Raw genomic sequence first — 14,094 nt, 5'->3', positions numbered from 1 at the left:
TAATGTATAAATTATATTACTGTTTTGGCAACAGTAGGTATCCAACTGTGTGAGTTTAATTGAAGTAAAGAACACACACTCGGTTGAACTATTTTTCCTGCATGTTTGGTTGATGTTATCTTGGGATAAAACAGAAATTACACTCTACAGCAGGAGAATAACATTGGCCCATGAAAACAGTTACCAAAAAAATAAACCAGAATCTAAAAGGATAAAAATTAAGGTGATATAACACCCCTTAAAAAGCAATCATCATAATTCTAATTATAGCAATAAAATATTATCTTACAGCACGTGTTATTGTAATTATATGATAAATTTAGTTGCTTTATAAAAAATCAGAAAAAATAAAAATTTATGTATTAAAAACTCTAAAATGAACTCATTTTCTAACAATAGTAGACTAGCAGAAAATCTTGAAATATATGCATTTTTTCTCCCTGAAATATATCTCTAACTTTGGAAAATTGGCTGGTAACTAAAATCACTTCAATTAAATGAACCCATTAAATACCTCTTCTGAACAAGATACTGATTATATAGGGTACTAGACATGCAAAGATAAAACCTAGGCATATGCCTTGCCCTTAGGGAAGTTTCTAGTATAGTAGAAGAATAAGATTGACCCATAAATAACTTTACTACAACTTAGAATATATTAAGTTCATAGGAGGTATTCAAAGAGAACAACCATTGTGAGAAATCTAAGGAGAGAGATCTGGCATGATTGTAGTATTTAACAAACATTATCTCATTTGAACCTCACAACAGCCCTGTCAGGTAGGGTTTATAGGTCTTCTTATTCCCATTTTACGGATAAGAAATTGAGACTCAGAGGTGAAATGACTTGCCTGAGGTCACAAAGGTGGTACTAGAACCCAGGTCTTCTGACTCCAAATTCTGTGCTTTTTACTCTACATCACAACTAATACCTGTAAGTTTAGGTATGTTTATACCTTTACTGTTGTTTTTTTTTTTTTTGGTTGTTGTTGTTTTTTATTTTTGTTTTGGTGAGGCATTTGGGGTTAAGTGACTTGCTCAGGGTCACATAGCTAGTAAGTGTCAAGTGTCTGCGGCTGGATTTGAATTCAGGTCCTCCTGAATCCAGGGCCAGTGCTTTATCCACTTCGCCATCTAGCTGCCCCCTTTATGTTTTTATTGAAAGGACCAGATGTCTTCTCCCTTTCATTTATCCTCTCCACATAGTAATTAATAGATTTGCAATCATCTGTTAATCTGTGACACCATTTTTACCTCTACTTCATTTGTTCAGGTCTTGTGATAATGACTAGAAAAAGTCCTGGCATAAACTAAAGATAACAGTGAGGGAACATTGGTGGGAGGAAAATGTACTCAAAACCTTGGTCAAAGGTGGGGTTACCTGAAAGATTTGGGTTTTGTGTGAATGTTGTTGTCCAGGTAGGTTTTGGAAAGGAAGTGACTTTCCGAGTCCCCAATCCATATTAGCAAAATCTTATAAAATAAAATCAGAATGAATAGATGTGATCTGTCCCCATATTCCTGCCCACACATCAATGATCTATGATTATGTCCACTTGAGTAGTTCTCTTCCATGAGGCAGATTACAACCCATCTTTGTTTTAGTAGATTTAGGCCTAGGGAATTGAATGAAACTCATAAATGTTAAGTGATCCAGGGTCAAATAGCTAGTAAGTATAAGAGTCAGAATTTTAATCTCCATCTTCTTGATTCTAATCCCAGTACTCTTTTAAACCTAACTAAATTGATTTGGATTATCAAATAAGCATTTGTAGTAGATTAGTGAATAAATTAATGAAAAAGCATTAAGTGCTTTCCATTTTGTGGCCATGGTCCTAATGGGGATAGTACAGGGTTGGGGGGAGGGAGAGGAGAAGGGGGAGAGAGAGGAAGAGGAGAGAGGGAGGGACAGAAGGAGGGAGGGAGGGAGGGGGAGAGAGAGAGAGAGAGAGAGAGAGAAGGGCTAGATACATAAATCTGAGTGTCCTCCAACAGAAAAATGATCAACTGATGAGATCATCAGTTAATTAGCAAGCACTTATTGACTGACAAAGACACTGTACTAATAATCCTTCCTCTCAAAAATCTTATAATCTAATGGAAGAGGGGGCAGCTAGGTGGCACATGATAAAGCACTGGCAGTGGATAAAACACCGGCTCTGGATTCAGGAGGACCTGAGTTCAAATTTGGCCTCAGACACTTGACACTAGCTGTGTGACCCTGGGCAAGTCACTTAACCCCCTCATTGCCCCTCAAAAATAAACAAACAAACAAATAATCTAATGGGAGAGACAAGTATATATATATATAGTATATAAAGAAATTAAATGCAAATAAATGTGAAGCAGTTAAGTATAATATTATCTGCAACGGAGGACACTAGCAGTTGGGGAGAATCAGGAAAATCTTCAATATAGAAGGCAGTGGTGTATGAACTGTTGTGATAGAAGAGTTAGTTGATATGTGGTGGAGGTGAGGAAGGAGTAGATTCTTGTTATAAAGGATGGCCAGTAGAAAGGTATGGATGTTGCTGAAAGAAGGGAATATCACAGGGCAGCTAGGTGGCACAGTGGATAAAGCAACAGCCCCTGGATTCAGGAGTCCCTGACTCTGAAGGAATAGCCAAACAGGAAAGATGAAAACCAAGAGAAAATAGCATCATGAAAACCCAGAGAGAGGGAAGATAGTCAGCAGTATTCAAACACTACAGAAAGGTCAGGAAAGATGATAACTGAGAAAAGGCCGTTGAATTTGACCATCTTAGTTGAGAGTTGACAAGATCAGAAGCCAGAATACATAAGGGTTGAAAAATGAGTGAAAAGAGAGAAAGTGGAGAAAATGTCTTTTTTCTAGTAGTTTGGTTATGCTATGAAAGGGAGAAATATAGAATAATAGCCAGCACTTTATAAATATTATCTCATTTTATTCTCACAACAACTTTGGAAGGTTCATTACTTGTAGGGATGATAGACTCAAATGAAGAATTTTTTTAAAAACAATGTGAGAGGGAGCAGCTGAGTGGCGCAGTGGATAAAGCAACAGCCCCTGGATTCAGGAGGACCTGAGTTCAAATCTGGCCTTGGACACTTGAAACTTACTAGCTGTGTGACCCTGGGCAAGTCATTTAACCCTCATTCCCCCACCAAAAAAAAAAAGAATTTGAGAAATGTGACCAGTTTATAGGCAACAGGAAAGGAGGCAGTAGATAGCAAGAGATTAAAACTTAGAGAAGTGGGTGGATGCATATATTTTCTGTCTAGGTGTCCCTGAATGGGGTAGCAGGGTTGTAGCTCTTATATAAGCACTCAAGATAACAAGTGCAAATCAGCTATGCAGTTGTCTTTATTTAACCCCATGGAACATGAAGAATATACAAAGGACTCTCAGAAGCCCATAAATAGATATAAAAAACACATAAAGTTTTCAAATAGCCCCTGAGCTCCCCAGAGAAAGCATTCATATTGTGGGACAGCTAAGTAAGCAACAGCCCTTCCCATCAGGCCTATATGCACTGTCTGAATTACTCATTGTAATTATGGGCGATGGAAAGGTCCTGGTCCCTTGCCTCTCTCCATGTCAGGGGTCCTCTTCACCCAGCAACCTTGGGGGACATCTCTTCTTTTTCCATGAAGCATGCTATTAAGGAAGTCCCCTTCTCTCTAGAGGGTCAGGTCTCTAAATTCTCAAATGTGGGATCATCCATAAGACAACTCCCAAGGATGAAGCTACTCAGGAAATCCCTCATCTTGGGCCAAAGTCTAGGATATTGAAGCCCAGAAGATTAAACCGAAGTGGGAGTAATGGCTAGAAGTTTGCAGAGGCAGATTTCTGACCCCTGAACAGTAAGTTGGGATTCAGGAACGTTATCTCTGAGCTTCTTAGATCACATGGGCATGAATATGTTTGTTTCTTCTGCATGTTTCTACAGAAAAAAAACAACTCAGTTTTCTGACATGGGTTCAGGAAGCTCTTGGAAAATACCTGCTTGTGCCTCATGCTGGCCCTTCCTTAACCACTTCCTAATGGAGAGGATCACAGATCTAGAGCCCTAATAATATTTAGTCCCAAACTCCTCATTTTATGTATAGGGAAACTGAGGCCCAGGGAGAATAAGTAACTTGCCCAGTGTCACACAAGGATATTGTATATGCATACTTTCCTGCTCACTATCTCAGTTTCCCCCCAATATAGGGCCAATGTGCTATCCGGACTTATCTGACTTCCATACAGGGAAAAGATAAAAAGGAAAAGGTCAGAGAATGAGATCTTGCTCTCCTTTATAGACTAGCACAGAAGAATGGCCTTGGAGAGCACATACCCTAAATTCCAGACAGCCAGTCTTCTTAGAGGGCAGGCTCACTTACTGGAAACCAATCAGGAAGCTAGTAACTGGAAACTAGTTAAAAGTTGTCAGTGGTCCTCTAAACAAAATACCAATATCTATCCTTATCATAGGGAGAGAGATACGCACAAATTGATGGAGTACCCCCTTCATCAACATCTTCCTCCCTTATAAAATTAAAAAGGGTTGTCCTTAAAGTAATGTCACACCAGTATTATGTAATCATTCATGTGTTTTTAGAAGCAAAAAAATTAATTCATAATATTTTTAACAAATCTGAGTTCTTGTGAATAAAGTAAGGATTTCATAAGTTTTATCTTTTCTTTCTACTTTAGAAAAGCTTTATTTTTTTTTCTTTTTAGACAAAACCCTGAGGGGCAGCTAGGTGGCACAGTGGATAGAGCACCGGCCCTGGATTCAGGAGGACCTGAGTTCAAATCTGACCTCAGACACTTAACACTTACTAGCTGTGTGACCCTGGGCAAGTCATTTAACCCCAATTGCCCTGCAAAACAAAAACAAACAAACAAAAAAACTAGACAAAACCCTTCATTTCTTTTTTAGATGTTATATTCTATCCATTCCTAAGTAAAGGGGCCTCTAAACACTTGGTAAAATTTGCAACAGTATTTTGAGAATAAGATATTAACGAAGTGGCAAGAACACCAGGCTCTATTATCTGTGGGACTTTGGGAGAGGATTTTAGCTCTTAGTTTCTCATTTCATAGCCATCTAGGTGGTGCAGAGTACTAGGTCTTAAAATATGAAGACCTGAGTTCAAATTGTGCATCAGACACTTACCCAGCTGGGTGATCGTGGGCAAGTCACTTGACTTCCCTCTGCCTTCATTTCCCCAACTGTAAAGTGAGGATGATAATAATACCACACAACAGGATTGTTGTTAATCTCAAATGAAATACTATTTGTAAAGCCCAAGAACTTGTTCTCTTCTCTCCCTCATTTTGCAAATGAGAGGATTAGATTAGATGATTCCCCAAGGCCCCTTCTGTCTCTAAATCCTCTTATCTTCCTGGAAAGGTTCCTTCAGTTAGTTGACATTTTATGGATGGAACAATAAAGGCTCTGAGAAAGGTGGTTGATTTCATTATAATAACCAGAATTCCAAGTGAGTGTTTTCTTAATTTATTGGACCATTTATGAATGGAAATTTCTCTTCAGAGCATATAGCACAGAGCTAAAATAGAAGTCTTGAGCCAAACCGAATAGATCACTCTCAAGACAGCAAAATGGCTCAGTGGATAGACTGTTAGACTTGGGGTCAGAAAGACCTGCGTTTAAATTCTAATTCACTTCTACTTCACTTTCACCCAAGTCACTTCACCTCTCTCTACATCAGTTTTCTCATCTGTAAAATGGCACTAATAATAGTGCCAACACTGTTTTGAAGATGAAATGAGATAATAAGTGTAAAGCAAACCTTAAAGTCCTATATAAATGCCCACTATTGTTAGCTGTTATTTAGAATGCAACTATTGTTTCAACTTTTATAGTCTAATTAAGAAAAAAGCAGATAAAAATCGGGTTATATAAGAAACAAACTCTTTTAAAGGGAATGGAAGAGGAGGGGACGGGGTTCAAATACTAAGTATATTGGCATTTTAAAGAACAGGTAAGTTGGGTTTTAATTGAGTTTTGAAGTATGATTAAAAGAGGCAAAGTGATATATCTATAAAATAGGAATATAATATTGATCTCACAATGTTGTTCTAAGGGCTAAATGAAATCATTGTTGTTTGTTGTTCATCCTTTATTCTGGAAGAGGACCAATGACATGGGAAGTGATGTCATGACTGCAGTGAATCCAATTAAGTGAGGGAGGGCTGGTGCAAAGTCACCAGCCTCATTTTCTCCTCTGGAGTCATTTAGGTCCAGTGCAAGATATGTATCAAGATGACTGGAGATGATGGGCCTGAAATGAAACAATGTAAACTTTAAAGTTCTATATAAAGTCAGCTATAGTGATAGTAATTATATTAATATAATAATATGTATATTCTTATTATTTGATGTTCACTTTACTGTATATTTATCATTATTATCATCATCATTATTTATGTGATAGACTTATGGTTCCAATGGCATCAGGTGAGGAAAAATTCTTCTGTCACTCCTGCACTGTAGATCAACACCAACTCTACCTCTTAGAGTCTTAGAGAGCTGTTTGGCTCCCTGAGAGATTAAGCCACTTGCCCAGAGTCAAATAGCCAGGATGGGTCAGAGACTGTCTCCAGCCTAAGTCTTCCTGATTCCAAGATCAACTGCCCGTCCCCCCTGGGGCTGTTCTTTACCTAGTTCTCTAAGTTGTACAAGAGTTGCCGATATATGCTATTAGAAGGTATTACTTCACTGGGAGTTTGCCGAACAAATATTATTAATATTATGTGATAGGAGGAAGTCATTCATGAGGTAAGGTTGTCTAGGACAAATCTAAATTCTTTTCCTGACCTAGAAAAATAGTTCAAGCTTAGTGAATTTTCGTTTTCTCCAAAAATATTGTCTCAAGGCAGGAATCCATTTAACAGAAAACTTTAAGAATGTTCATCATTTTGAGAACTGCCAATGTGTTTCTTCGATGAGTTTCAAAACTTATTGCTCTAGAAATTAGGTCTGGTGACACTTATTTACTAAATGTAAAGGGAAGAGATGAAGTCATAATCACAACTGACATGTTTGCTGATACAGACAGATTTTAGAGTAAGTACTTTATCCATTTGTCCAACCAGCCAGGATTTTTATGTCTAGAGACAACAAAGAACTTTACTAGGCATTATAATTTCCACTAATGTTTTCAATATATCATTTGTCTTCTCAGGTGGTGGTTTTTTATGTAGATGTAAGTATTTAAAGTATGGAGTGTATGTTAATATCGGGAGTATCTGCTAGAAGAAGGCAAGGTAGAATACAAAAGCTTTTCTGATTCTACTTCTCTAGGTGTGAAGTTTCCCATCTTACTGAGGAAAACAAATACATGATGGACAAACTGGGAAAGCTGCAGAAAAGAAATAATGAATTGGAAGATCAGTGTATCCAGCATGGAAAAAGTACACGAGAGAATGAAGCTAAGGTAATAAGTTCTATCAGTCAATCCCCACACATTACATCTCCCTTGTTATGTTTGGAGAAAACAAGATGGCGCTTGAGGAACAGTTGGATACCATGCTCATTATATTTGGAGGAAGGCATCACATGATCATTGCCGTAATTTGATTTGCTTGCCTATGCTTAGGCTATTCTTTTCCTATACAACAATAGGAATTCAATTTCATTTTTCATTACTCTCTAAACTTAGAATAATACTCAGTATGCAGTACTTTTATAAGTTATTATTTATCTGTTGTTCATTGGATCAATTCTGTTCTTTTTATTTTCTGTCTATTTATTTTTATAAGATAGTTTACTGGGATAAGCCCATTTTGATGTGGACCACATGTGCTTTTCTATGTAGTAGCAGGTTTGTTTTCTTTTTGCTTTGTTTTCTTTTGAACAAGCATGCTTTTTATTTGGGCGATAGTGGAGAGAGTGCTGGATTGGGAGTCAAGAAGACATTGATTGAAATCCCACCTTTGTGGTCAAAAGCAAACCACTTAACTTTTTTCACTGTAAAATGGTGAATATTGTATAAAGTGCCTATCTACCCCAGGTTGTTATGATGCTCTAGTGAGATAACATATATTTTTAAAGAACTATATAAATTTTGTCATGGCTATCATAATTATCTCTTTAAATTAGTTATTTAGGGGCAGCTAGGCACATAATGGATAAAGCACCAGCCTTGTTGTCAGGAGGACCTGAATTCAAATCTGTCTCTGACATTTACTAACTAAGGGGCCCTGGGCAAGTCACTTAACCCCAAATGTCTCCAAAAGTAAATAAATTAGTTATTTTATGTTCATATCAAATGACTTTTTAAAAATCAATGTTCTTGGGGCAGCTAGGTGGCACAGTGGATAGAGCACTGGCCCTGGAGTCAGGAGTACCTGAGTTCAAATCCGGCCTCAGACGCTTGACACTTACTAGCTGTGTGACCCTGAGCAAGTCACTTAACCCCAATTGCCTCACAAAAACAAAACAAAACAAAACAAAATCGATGTTCTCAAAGTTTAAAATTATTTAACAGTAATTTGATCTTTGCGTCACTCTTTCATAATAGCTTATTGATATACCGAAGTAAATGAGATTCTTTCCTCTCTGGATCTCGTCTTCTATTCTTTCCAGGGCTTAATATAGTATCTAGTATAATTTATAATACTTTTTGTATGTTTCATTCCCAACTAATTTATAAACTCCTTAAGGATAGGGATTGTGATTGACTTCATCTTTGCATCTCCACGGCTTAGCACAGTGCTTTTAACATGGTACTTTGGTAAATTCATGATTCTATCAGTATGGGTATTCTACCCACCTGATGTAGATTCCATTACTTCCACCACTTCTCATCCTCATCCTATGTGATTCTTGCCCATGTTTTCCCATAAATTTTTGAGGGGCAGGGCAATGCCCAGGGTCACACAGATAGTATCAGGTGTCTCATCCTGATTTGAACTCAGGTCCTCCTGAATCCAGGGCCAGTGCCTTATCCACTGTGCCACCTAGCTGCCCCTCCCATAAGTTCTTTATAGAATTCCCAGTATGTGAAAGTTTTCTTCATATTTCTTTTGATACCCCAAATATGACAATGCCCCACTCGGTCTATTTCCTATCTACCATTCTTGCTAGATACCCAGCCCACCTTTTAAGTACATCTTCAGATATGTCTTTTAATACTCTTTTCATGCAAAAGTAACCTGCTGCTTATGACCTCTGTGTATTTTTTCTACTACCCTTTGGGTTATTACACAGTCAGGCAACATTACTAGAGAATTGTTGGTGTTCAAGAGATGGATTTTTGTGACAACTATAAGATTTAAACCTGGAAGGAGCAAGTAGGGTCCTTCCAGTAGGACTCCCTAATTTTTCAGTGAGGCAGCTGATGCCCAGAGAGAAGTGACTTGCCCAAGATCCTGTAGGTAATAAGAAGAGCTAGACTTTCAAAGTATGTGTCTTCAGATTCATCTCACAAATACAGCAATGATTTTTAAACACCTACTATGTCAAGGCATTTTGCTAGGTACTAGGCATACAAAAATGAAAAAGAGACCAGTCCTAGCCATCTTCGTGCTTACATTTAACTGGGGCAATATGACAGACACACTAAGAAATAAATACAAGGTAATTTCAAGTCTTTGAAAAACTGGTGTTGAGGGAATCTGAACTGTGCTTTGAAGGGTTGTTCTCAAACCAGTTTACTTTTCCCTGATTTCTTCCTTCCCACCATCTACTTGAGATCAACTGCACTGAGGGAATGGGATTTATGCTATACTTATCTTTTCCTATCTACATTTATGTAGCTTATTTCTGGCCCCAAAGTTTATTGAATTTTTAACTTGTAATATTTCACTTAAAGTATTGAACAGTATCTTGGGGTTTTGGTGAATAATTTATCAAATTTGTTACAGTCACTTTTCATTCTATTTCTGTCTTCTGAGCTGTTAACATCTTCACCCAGCTTAGTGTGCCTGCATTCATAATGAGCATATTCTCAATTCTTTAATCCGTATCATAGATAAAAGCAGTAAATAATATCTATCTCAGATCAGTCCTTGTGAGACTCCTCTCAGCATGTTACCTACATCTGTCACAGTTTTTCTCAGCTATTTCTTAGTGACACTAAGCCATTGATTACTAGTCTTTGCTTATGAACTTCACAAATTTCTTCTAACGTTTCTTATTTCCCTAAACCCCTTGCTTTTTGCCCTCCCAACCTCCAAATTAAACTATGTTCATCTCCTGTCATATCCCATCTTGAACACCAATGGAGTCTTACAGTACTTGACTGTCATACCCTAAGGGTTACTTCAGTTATCTACATATTGTAGGTGTCACTACCAATCTGCTTGAGGTACCCTCCAATCTTTTTTTCCCCTTGTGAGATGATATATTTTATCATTTTTTTATTCTGAACTTAAATAGCAAAAAAAGAACATTTCCTTACAGCAGAAAAAAGAAGCTTTTCTATTAAACTGTGAATCTTTATTTCATACCACTTGCTTTTTTAAAAGCATATAACATCTACATATTACTTTGGAAATTGTCCTACTTGTCTGTGCTTCCTTCGGAATTTCTTTCTATTCTCTTTGGCATTTTAAAAGATCTTCCAACTGTCCTGCCTTTTCTCCACTTCCTCAACTAAATACCAAGAAAAGGAGGGGGAAACAATTCTTCTAAAATATAAACATGGTCAAATAAAACAAATCCACATAGTGGCCATATCCAAAAATGTATGTCTACACCTGTGTCTATTGCTTCTTGGTCAGGAGGTGAAAAATATGCATTATAGGTCCTCTAGAGGCAAGATTGATCATTACATTGATCAGAATTCTTAAGACTTTCAAAGTTGTTTTTCTTTACACTGCAGTTGTCACTATATAAATTGTTTTCCTGGTTCTGCTCATTTCATTCTTCATCAGTTCATACTATCCAAGATTCTGTGAAATTGACTTCATCATTCCTTTTTTGGGGGGAGGGGGCAGGGCAATGAGGGTTAAGTGACTTGCCCAGGGTCACACAGCTAGTATGTGTCAAGTGACTGAAGCTGGATTTGAACTCAGGTCCTCCTGAATCCAGGGCCGGTGCTTTATCCACTGAGCCACCTAGCTGCCCCAACTTCATCATTCTTATGGAACAGTAGTATTCCATTACATTAATAAAACCAAATTTGTTCAACCATTCACCAATTGTACAAGAGGCAATCTAAGACACCCTCTTTTTTTTTTTTTTTTTTTTGCGGGGCAATGGGGGTTAAGTGACTTGCCCAGAGTCACAGAGCTAGTAAGTGTCAAGTGTCTGAGACCAGATTTGAACTCAGGTACTCCTGAATCCAGGGCCAGTGCTCTATCCACTGTGCTACCTAGCTACCCCCTAAGACACCCTCTTGATTTCTAGTTCTTTTCCTTTTTACTCCCTTCTTCAGAATAAGGAAGTGTGTTTTGGTTTGCAAGGAGCCTATTTATTGGGTAAGGTTTACTACTTTCTCTTCTGAGGTATTTATTCTATTTCCAATTATTTCCTCAAGAACTTTTATTTCATTTTTAAAATGTCTTGCTTCATTTCATTTGAACGTTTGTATAGACCTATAGAAAAGCCTTTTCCCCCTTTGATTATCTACTTATAGTTGTTATGGAGTTATTTTCCCCTTCTTTGGGAGGATCTCTAGATTTACAATAACTTTTGATACTGGGTGAACATTATTTTCTTTGATTTACTCATCCCTCCAGTTTTAGTTTCTGAGTTGAGGTTTTGTAGCAGGGCTGAGCTCTGCCATCTGCTTCACTTTTGAGTGGGGCAATAGGCTCTGCTTAGTCTCACCCTGAGTACCCTCAGTCCTTGAGCTGTCCTCCACATGCCAGGGTTGCACACCCCAGAATCTTGAAGTTCAGCACTTATGATCTTCAGGGATCTCTCTGTAAGGGTTAGGGACCTCAGATGTCTTTGGCTTACTGGGTCCAGCTAGAGAGCTGCCTCTATATGCTGACTGGGTGCTGTAGCTCTCTGACACATGCAGGGTTCTCACCCTAGGGTTTTCTGACCACTCTGAGTCTTTCTTAAGTGAGCCCTCCATTCTTTTTGTCTCCAGACATCAACCTTACAGGCTGTGCAGTGGATGGCAGTCCTGGTTTTATATTGGCTCCTCTTCCTAAGGCTATCAGGCTTCTGTGCACTTCTGGGGCAGAAGACACTTACTATAGCTTCTCCTTGGATTTCTTGATCGTTATTTAGTCTGGTGCAAACTCTAGGGTTTTTCTGGAGGAGGTGTGGAAGAGCTGGTTCAGAGTCTGCCTTTCCTTCAGACAGCCATCTCAGGCAAAAGCACTCCTTTGAGATCAGTACTCTCCAGCCTTGAGCTGTTACCCCCTCTTCTTCCTCCAAAACTCCACTTAAAATTCACCTCCAGCACATACCCTTCTCTGACAGTCCTGAACCAGATTCATTCCATTGGTCCATTCACAGAATTTCAGTTCCACTGATTTCAGTATCCTCTGAGTATATATACACACACACACATCATACATACATACATACATACATACATACATACATACATATGATCTTTTATGTATGATAGATCATTTTCTTTTTAAATTGTAAGATTTTTGAGGGCAAGTATTTGTTCTACTTCCTTCTATTTATCCTTAGGGGCTAATACTAGATTTCCATAGTCAATGCCAAATAAATGTTTTTGGATGACTCTTGTACCATAGTTAGTAATCAGATGATTTTATATAATGTCCCTATGGCACTACATGATGTAATGGAAAGAATGTTAAATGTTGGTTAGGGAGACCTCGGTTCAAATCCCAACTCTGAACTTCTAAGGCTTTATGACAGTGGACAATCCTTTGACCCTCCTGAGTTTGTTTCCTCATCTGTTGAAAGGAATATAATTAAGACTGTGTTGATAAATGTTTTAGCAACCAGGCTCTCTGAGAACAGAAATGTATGCCCACACAATTTTAAGTTTTATCTTCGTTATTAACAAAATAATAAATCAAGCCTTGATTTGTAGCATTTGCCAATTTCTGAGGTGTAAATGTTCGCTCTGAAAATTTAACAGTTGGCTTTCACAAGCCAAATAGAGCCGACTCCAGGGCACCCTCCTTGATATAATACTTAAAGCACCTTCACTCAGAATTGTGGTGATAAAAATGTTTTATTAACCTTAAAATACTACATAAATATGAATTATATCCCATTCTTAGTACCACAGAATGAGAGCTAATCTACTCCAACTCCTTTATTTTACACATAAGGAAACTGAGACTGAGAGTAGATACATGACTTACCCAAGGTCATAGCAGCTGGTCAAATGGCAGCACTGGGACTAGACCCTGATGTACTATAAGGCCATACCTGGCTCCACTCTTGACTCTCTGGACTTCAGAAGCATGCTTCAACTGCTGTCTCATCCTGGAGCTTCTCTTAGCGCCTCCTTGCTTTGGAACATTCAGCTGTCTCTACAGATATACAGCTCTGCAACTCCTCCCATTTGTGAGTTCCTCCTGGGGCCTGCATTTTGTGGAAAGGGGCCCAGGCCTGCCAATCTTCATTCTCTCCTGGCTTTTCTCCTCACTTTCTGGACTTCAAAACCATGTTCTGGGAACTTTCATTTCCCTCTTCCCCCACTTTCCAGCCTCCTTTTGTACATTGTCTCCCCTCATTAGAATGTAAGCTCCTTGAGGGCAGAGGTTGTCTTTATTTTTACTTCTGTTTGTATCCCAGGAGCTTAGCACTGTACCTGGTGCTTAGGAAGTCCCTCCCTCCTTTCCTCTCTCCTTTCTTTATCCCTTTTTCATGCCTCCTCTCCTTCCCTCCCTGACTTAACAATGAGAATGTCACATAGAGTGATCAAATTGTGTTCTCTTTCTTCTTCCAGCTAATCGTAGGATCACAAGACTTAGTGCTGAAAGGGGCCTCCTTGGGCCTCCAGTCAGTCCATGGCCCTCCTTTTACAGATGCAAAAATTGAAAGTTGTCCAGCTTCAGTGAGTTGTCCAGAGTCAAAAAGAAGCAGAGCTAGAATTCAGACCCAAGCCTTCTGACCCCAGTGCCAGTGTTCATGGTACCACAGTGCATAACTGTCACATTTTTGACCTTTGGTTGGCCTTTTTGAGTTTGCTAGTTTTTGAGAGTTTTTT

The 14,094-nt window shown here is 38.4% G+C and overlaps 1 protein-coding gene across 1 annotated transcript in view; it reads left to right on the top strand.

The window, feature by feature from the left end:
* The window catches only part of SDCCAG8 (SHH signaling and ciliogenesis regulator SDCCAG8), a 273,954-nt gene that overhangs the window by 172,671 nt on the left and 87,189 nt on the right, over positions 1-14,094 (top strand). The window contains 2 exon segments of the mRNA XM_044005377.1: positions 7,296-7,401; positions 7,403-7,428. Of these exon segments, the coding sequence (XP_043861312.1) occupies positions 7,296-7,401; positions 7,403-7,428 (132 nt within the window).

Source organism: Dromiciops gliroides, chromosome 4 (assembly GCF_019393635.1).
Source record: "Dromiciops gliroides isolate mDroGli1 chromosome 4, mDroGli1.pri, whole genome shotgun sequence".
In the NCBI taxonomy this organism is placed as follows: domain Eukaryota; kingdom Metazoa; phylum Chordata; class Mammalia; order Microbiotheria; family Microbiotheriidae; genus Dromiciops; species Dromiciops gliroides.
Note: the sequence above shows the minus strand (reverse complement) of the source record. Positions and strands in the feature narration are given on the sequence as shown.